The sequence below is a fragment of the Peromyscus leucopus genome, chromosome 20 (genome assembly GCF_004664715.2).
Source record: "Peromyscus leucopus breed LL Stock chromosome 20, UCI_PerLeu_2.1, whole genome shotgun sequence".
Classification (NCBI taxonomy): Eukaryota; Metazoa; Chordata; class Mammalia; order Rodentia; family Cricetidae; genus Peromyscus; species Peromyscus leucopus.
Window position 1 is genome coordinate 18657996 of NC_051080.1, and position 8296 is coordinate 18666291.

The 8296-nt window shown below is 50.2% G+C and overlaps 1 protein-coding gene across 1 annotated transcript; it reads left to right on the plus strand.

Moving 5' to 3' along the window:
- The first annotated feature begins 383 nt into the window (after positions 1-383).
- Pkdrej (polycystin family receptor for egg jelly) lies at positions 384-7648 on the plus strand. The gene has a single exon (XM_028878146.2). It carries the CDS (start codon positions 399-401, stop codon positions 6813-6815), a length of 6417 nt encoding a protein of 2138 aa, XP_028733979.1. The 5' UTR covers positions 384-398; the 3' UTR covers positions 6816-7648.
- The last annotated feature ends 648 nt before the right edge of the window (positions 7649-8296 follow it).

Below are 8296 nucleotides of genomic sequence, written 5' to 3' on the forward strand. Positions count from 1 at the left end.
AAAGACCCTGCTCTGTGACTTCCCACGCTGCTGCAGTTGTTCTGTGGTTCTCCTTGATCCTGAGACCTTTGATGGCCCTGAGACCCCACTGTTCCTGGGAAACCACTGCCCTTTGGGACCCACCGCCCCTGGGGACACACTGTCCCTGAAACTCACTAAGCCCTGAAAATCCACTGTCTTGAAAACCCACGGTTCCTGAGCATCCACTGCCCCCGGAAACTCATTGCCTTGTGGTGTCCGGAGTCCCAGACTCTTGGTGGACCGCCTTATTCCAGAGCGGCGGCGGTGCCCCGCGGCCGGCTGCGCGCCCAGCCCCTCCCGGTGCGCTCGCGGGCGGCCCAGCCCAGCGTCACGGCCGTTGCGCCCCCGCGGCCCCCCGCAGCTCCTGGCGGGGAGCCATGTGGCCGGGCCCCGCGCTGCTGCTCCTGGGCCTGGGCCTGGGCCTAGGTCTGGGCCGCCTGCCGCCATCCCCTGGCCCTCGCGGGCGGCCGGGCGTGCTCAGGGGAGCTCCGGGGCTGGGGCAGGGCGCGGAGAGCAGCGTCCGGGGCGGTGGCACCGGTGGCCTGTCCCCGCGCACAGCCCCGCGCGGCGCTGGCCCTACGCTGCCCCGTAGGTGTCCCTCGGGCGCAGCTGCACGCGTCCTCCTGAAAGCCAACTCCTCGGACCCCGCAGCCGCCAAGGCTACGGTGTCCTGCCAGAGGGCCCCCTGTGCCATGCAGCCGGTGAAGATCAACAGGAAAAACAAGCACGCTCCCCTTATCCTGAGCAGGAAAGAGGAACTCACCCTCAACGTCACCATGTCGTGGGATTGCCCTGAAGCCATGGTCATTCGCAAGAGCTGGCTGTACTTTACGGTGGCCTCTGTGAACGACACGCCTGACTGGAACCATCCTGTGCACCTGCCCCGTGTGCGGGTGATGAAGTTTTCCTCCATCCACATCCCCAAATCAGCCCTGCCTTACGGGGTGTATGTGTTTAACTTCACGCTGTCCATCATCAGGTGGGATCCCACCTTGCCCCCGCTGACAGACTCGGATATTATCTACATCTGGGTTAAAAAACGTCCCCTGAAGGCTGTTCTTCTTCCCAGCGCCACCAGCATGACTGTGAATTTCTCCGATGAACTGATTCTGAATGGAACCATGTCCTCCGACCCAGAGGCAGACATCCCCACGGCGGGACTCCATTTTTCTTGGTACTGTACCACAAATCCTAGATACTATGGTGGCAACTACATACCAGTGACCACCCAGGATGTCTGTCACCCAGAGCAGGATACACTGAACTGGCCTTGGGCAGTGGGCCCCGTATTAACCATTCCGCCAGAAACTCTTAGGGGCAACGGTGTGTATTACTTCAGAATGGTAGTCCGGAAAGAAAACAGAACTGCATTTTCCGATAAGACTGTACAGGTACTCAAAGGACTTCCACCCAGGGCGCACATTTCATGCATTGAAAATTGTGGTTCCGCTTTAGTTGTGTCCGACAGATTCTCTCTGTTTCTGGATTGCACAGGTTGTGCCAGCCATGATTTCTATAGGTGGTCCATTTTGTCTCGATCAGGTCAGGAAGTGACATTTGACTGGGCAGGACAAGCTGTCACCGGGAGGAATGGGGCTTATTTATCTATAAAAGCATTCGCCTTCAGGAATTTTTTGGAAAATGGGTTTTGGGTTTCTCTGCATCTATTATCTTGGAGTGGGACAACCTTGAATTTGAGACATCCCTTTTTCGTGAACCATGGCCCTCAGGTTGGCAAGTGCAAGATCGATCCAGTTAAAGGGATTTCAATGGTTACTAAATTTGTTGTTGAATGTAGTGATTTTAAGGATAAGAACCTCCCCCTTGAGTATAAGATAATAGTATCTGAGCTGGACAGCATTGGCGAAATCAGTTCAGTAGAAGAGCAGACACTGGGGCCCATCGTGTATTTAGGGGCACAGTCCACAACGCCCGCCTTTTTTCTTCCTGTGGGTGTGATGTCAAACCACTACAGTTTGAAGCTGTATGCTCAGGTCTATGACTCACTAGGGACTTTTTCTCAGGTGACTTTGCATGCCACTGTACAGGTGCCTACTGTCAGGGACTCCTCAAAGACCATTTTACAACAGCTGTTCAATTTCACCACAGACCCAACATCTCCACTCTCTACTTTGTTTCAAAAGCAGGACTGGCTACCTGCAGGCTACTTGATATATGTGGTGGCTTCTGTCTTGAATAACATAAAATGGGAGTTGGAACTCCAAGGCGATAGAGCCCATCTCCTGGAGCACCTTGTCAATCAGTCTTCTGTGCCCGCCATGAACACCCTGGATGAGATCTGCCAGGTGGTGATGGTGATTACCAAATTAACCCAGGAAGCCTCTGGCTCTGGTCAAGCAGTTTCAGAGGGCGCCACGTTACGACTGTGGCAAGCAAACGAAGCCCTGCAAGCGTACCAACGCAAGAACCAATATTTTCACTCCCGGCACATTGAAATTGTGGGCACTGGCATCCTCGTCAGTCTATCTAACATCCTTAAGCTGATTAACCCCTACTACGTGTTCCAAGATCCTTTCTATGTGGTCGAAGCCCTATCAGACACAATACTGGCTAACAAGGTGCCAGGGAGCGAAACCACTGTAATGAGGACCAGCAACTTCAACATGTACGTGGAGAAAGTGGAAAATTCCCATGTTGCTAAGGTCTTCAGAAATGAGACACTCTGCCCAAACTGCCTGCATGCGACACTGAATGCCAGCAGGGTTCCCAGTCTGCCTTCCAACGCTCCAGTTTCGACGATGTTTTGTGAGTTCACCGATGACCCCTTTCCTTGGTTAACTTACCCGGAAAACATTTCTGCAGAGGTGGTGGGGTTCAGGATGACAGGAGCCACAGACAACGGTAGTGTCATAGAGATCACACCCGACGTAGCAGAAGTGTACGTTGTCAGAAAAGATTTGACCTTTGCGAGTTTTAACCTTACGGTGGGACCAGGCATTGACAGTGCTGGGTTCTCAAAGATAACGACAGGTGGAATTAGCTTTGAGGTGGACAGCAGAGGCACTGGAGGGGTACTGATCCACATTGTCACCAAAGTGACAGTGTTGTTCAAGGCCTTGATATATGCGGGCAGTCAGGTCACCCCCACCAATCTGGTTGGCACTTTCCTTGTACCTCATGACATCCCTCCCATCGTCAAGTGGAGCGGCCAGTTTGACTCGACCTGTCCAACCAAGGAGGCCCGTGTGGTTTGTCTGCCCTCATCCCTGCTTCGAATCATAGCTGAGCGCCACCATTCATTCAAGTATAACATATCCATGGTCCTGCAGGCACCTCGTTTTGTCTTTAAGCCCACTAACAAGCTAGTGAGAATTGCTCTCTTCATGGTTCACTGTCTGGACATGTACGGGATTCAGAGTGATTGGCGAGAAGGTACCTGTGTGCTGGGCGAGAAGACCACGTGGAGAAAAGCACACTGCGTCTGCAGGAATGTGGGGCGGAGCCGGCGGCAGCTGGCCTCTGTCAGGATGGCTTACCTTCATTTGCACACCCACTTTGTGACGGCTAAGGTGATCGTGGTCCCTAACCCTGTGGATCTGCAGCTAAAGGTCATTACAAACCTTGACCAAAACCCTGCGACCTTCCTGGCTGTGATCTTCATTATGATCCTGTATGTTATTCTGGCTTTCTGGGCCTTGCACAGGGATGTGATGGATCAGTATCTTCGGGACCATGTGGTAGTGCTGCCCGATAACGATCCTTTTGATAACATATGCTACCTGGTTACCATCTTTACTGGGAGTCGCTTGGGGTCGGGAACCAGAGCCAATGTCTTTATCCAGCTTATGGGAGCAGAGAGTACCAGTGATGTGCACTGTTTAAGCCATCCATATTTTAGAACTCTTTACCGAGGAAGCATCAACACATTCCTCCTGACGACAAAAAATGACTTGGGGGACATCCACTCCATCCGAGTGTGGCATGATAACGAAGGCAAAGCGCCTAGCTGGTACCTAAGTCGAATCAAAGTAGAAAATCTCTTCAGCAGACGCATTTGGCTGTTTGTGTGCCGAAAGTGGCTCTCTGTGGACACCACGTTGGATGCAACATTTCCTGTCACCAACCCGGATGAGCCTCTGAGAAGGACAGACTTCTTCCTGATTGACCTGAGCCATAAGCTGGGGAAAAACCACATGTGGTTCTCTGTTTTCACCGATGTTGTCCCCAGACCGTTCAATAGGCTCCAGAGGCTGTCCTGCTGCTTGGCCATGTTGTTAAGCTCTCTCGTTTGTAATATCATGTTTTTTAATCTGAACAGAAAAGAGCAAACCCAATCCAGAGAGGGGCGTATCATCAGGTCCATGATGATAGGAATCGAAAGTGTCTTAATCACAATCCCTGTGCAATTATTGATAACCTTTTTCTTCACCTATTCCCAGAAGGAACCTCGAGTGAATCTAGACAAGGTGGCACCTCAGAAGCACCCCCTGATGTCAGAGGAAGGTCTCTTCTGGAAAGAGCGATTGGACAAATGGCATAAGTATGAAATGGAGGCTCTCGCCAACAAAGCCAAGTCCACCTCTGCTGCCAGGGCAAAGTCTTCAAAGAGGGCCCCTAAAACCTCCCAGAAGAGTAAAAAAGCAGACAGCATGGCCCCAGACACCCAAAAGTCCAATAGAAACTTCAGTAACAATAACATAGAAGACAGTGAAGATGCCTCTTCGAAAGCTTCCTCTACCCAGTTGGAAACTACTGAGCCTGTTAAAAACAAGACCCAGATTATCCTGCCCAGATGGTGTGTTTACATAGCCTGGTTTTTGGTGTTTACCACTTCTGGCATATCATCATTCTTTATTGTGTTTTATGGCCTGACTTATGGCTATGACAAGTCAGTCGAGTGGCTCTTTGCATCTCTCTGCTCTTTCTGCCAGTCTGTGTTCCTCGTACAACCAGGCAAGATTCTATTGGTGTCAGGCACCAGGACAAAAAATCCCAAGTACTGTAAAAACATCTCGTGGTCCAGCAAGTACCATTACACAGAAATCAGGCTGCAGGAGACAAAGATGTCGCCAGAGGAGATGCAGCAGCTCCATGAGGCCATGGACTACCTCCGAGGCTCGAGCATATACCAGCCCATCACCGAGGACAAAATACAAATACTCAGGAGGAAGAAGAGGATCAAGAGGAGGTCCCTTTTGTTCCTGAGCTACCTTGTGACTCACTTCATATTCCTGACCCTTCTCCTACTGCTCATTGTCTCACTGCGCCATAATGACAGCTTCTACTATAACCAGTTCATCCGCCATCAGTTCTCCGTGGGTCTTGCCACCGTGATGAAGCTGGGAGATATCTACACATGGCTCCACAGTGTGCTCCTGCCTTTGTTACACAATGACCTGAACCCAACATTCCTTCCAGACAGCTCATCCAAAATCCTTGGCCTTCCGCTCATGAGGCAAGTGAGGGCCAAGCCTAGCAACAAAACATGTCTGTTGGCCAAGAAGTTTGTGCAGAGAAGCATTGCGGGAGAAATCCATTGTCACCCACAGTATGGCATTGACCCAGAAGACACAAAACACTATTCCAGTGTTTGGAATAAGGCTGGCAAGCGGTCTACAGACCAAAGCAGCAATGGGTTTACTTACAAGCCTCCCGGGAAGAAATGGGTGTATCATTCCTATGGCGTGTTAAACACCTATGGATCTGGAGGCTACACATTCAATTTCTTTCCAGAACAGCCGATGTTTAATTCCACACTGAGGCTCAAGGAACTTGAGGGAAAGAATTGGCTTGATGAGATGACATGGGCAGTGATTGTGGACCTAACCACCCTGAATCCAGATGCCAGTCTGATGTGTAGCGTTTCAGTTGTATTTGAAGTCTCTCCCTTAGGTATCGTTAACTCCAGCCTCTCTGTGTACTCCTTCTCACTGGCTGATTTCAACAGAGAAACTTCGGCAGAAATCTACCTGTACGTAGCCATCCTCATTTTCTTCTGTGCCTATGTTGTGGACGAGGGCTACGTCATCACGCAAGAGCGAGCTTCCTACTTCAGAAGTGTATACAACCTGCTCAACTTGGCTCTGAAATGCATGTTTACTCTGCTGATAGTGCTCTTCTTCCAGAAGCACCTCCTGGCCACCAGCATGGTCCGGCTTTACCTGAGTGACGCCGAAGCCTTCATCCCCTTCCATGCCGTTTCTCGGGTTGATCAGTTCATGAGGATCATCTTGGCTTTCTTGTTATTTCTGACTATCCTGAAGACACTCAGGTATTCTAGATTCTTCTATAATGTGCGCCTGGCCCAGAAGACCATCCTGGCCGCCCTTCCTGGCATCTGCCACATGGCTTTGATGGTATCTATGTATTCCTTCATGTATGTAGCTTTTGGGTACCTGGTGTTCGGTCAGCATGAATGGAATTATAGCAACATGATCCACGCCACCCAAACCATCTTCTCCTACTGTGTGTCAGCCTTTCAGAACACAGAGTTTTCCAGCAACAGGGTTCTTGGGGTCCTGTTTCTGTCATCTTTTATGTTGGTGATGATTTGTATCTTCATCAACTTGTTTCAGGCGGTGATTCTGTCTGCCTACGACGAGATGAAGCAGCCTGTGTATGAGGAGCCATCAGATGAGGCAGAGGCAATAACCTATCTGTGTGATAAGCTAAGATCTGGGTTTGACTTTCTCACCTCCCGATCTAGGGACAAAGATCAATCTGAATTCTTCGTCGACATGATGTATGGGCAGCCAGAGAAGAACAGTCGCCGGTTCCTGGGGCTGAAGACCAGGAACATCAATGGGAAGAAAATGGTTTACCTTGTTGTCTGACTGGTGAGGATTGTAAGGGCCACAAGCAAGAGTGTCCCCAAACATTAAGAATGTTTGTTAAGGGGACTGAAGAATGTTGGATGGCTCGGTCATACACGTCTCCACATCTGAAGTATCCCCACTCTGGGCCCCGCTTTTGGGAGTAAGAATATATGAACAGAGGGGAATGTTGGGGAGCGAAGAGGATGGCAAGGTGGGATTCCCTCTGGATGGGATTCGGTGACTCCTTTCCTGGGAGCCTGCAGCAGTGTGGAGGATGACGGCCACTGATTTTGAGATCCAGCTTCAAGGGAAAGAGGTGGCCAGGTCCCGTAGTGTTTAGCCTCAGGCCAGCTGCCTCTAAGCAGAAACAAATTGGCCAGCCTTCCTGGGAGTCTCCTTTGCAGACCATGCCTGGGAAGCCCCTCTCCTGCAGCCTTCTTGCGGGCCAGGGCTAGAGGGGTCCTGCAGGGGAGTTCCAGGACTGACTTTAGAGTTTGAGAATGTAGAGATGAGAGCAGGGGACAGGGATCTGAAGCTTCCCACTTAATTCCCCCAGGCTAAGCATTTCTAGTGCAACCGGTAACATTCCCTGACCAAGAGACACGTCTGTTTCCAACAAAGGTGCACAAAGGTCCACGTGGGAATATGGTACACATTCTATGTACTGAATATAACAGTATGTGTCTGATGACTTGGGCGTTTGGTTATTATATTTTTGACTTGGTGGATGATTTAAGAGTAAGGAAATGTGTCAAGAAGAACAAGGGCTAACAGTTTATTCAGAAGCAGGTGCCTTTATGCTGACACCACTTTAAGTTTTATATGAATTAAATTCGAGATTTCTCCTGTGACCTGTGCAGTGATTTCTGTGTAGGGGATCAAGGCATCTATGTGGCTGCCTTCAAAGGTAAGGGCCAGAAGAGGAAGACACACAAATGAGGCCATGGCTGCACTAGACTCACATCAGCGTCCTGTGACTTTTAAGACTCACCTGGACGGCACTCTATACTTTTTTGGAGACAGGACCTCACTACATAGCTCTGGATGTCCTGAAACTCACTATTTAGACCAGGGTGACATTGAACTCACAGAGATCTGCCTGCCTCTGCTTCCCCGGTGCTGGGATGAAAGGCTTGTATTACCATATTCAGCTTTATTTTGGAATTTGTTCTTGGACAACTGCATACAAGTATATAATACACCTTGAATCTATCCACTCCCACCAATCCCTTCCACTCCTTCTGTACTCACCCAGCACTTCCTCTTCCAACAGTCATGATGCCGCCATCATCATCATCATCATCATCATCATCATCATCCAGAATCCTGCCTACTTTGGATGGGTTTAGGACCATGACCAACCTATAAGTGGCCACACCCCCAAAGAAACATGACTCCTCTTTTCCCAATAGCCATTAGTTGCCAGTAACTCCTCAGATAGGGTGGTGCCACCTAAGTCCCTCCGCATCCATGCTGGAATGTTGACTGGCTTGGTCTTA

Excerpts from the sequence above, each read along its gene's own strand:
- Pkdrej (XM_028878146.2), top strand. The coding sequence starts at position 399 with ATGTGGCCGGGCCCCGCGCTGCTGCTCCTGGGCCTGGGCCTGGGCCTA.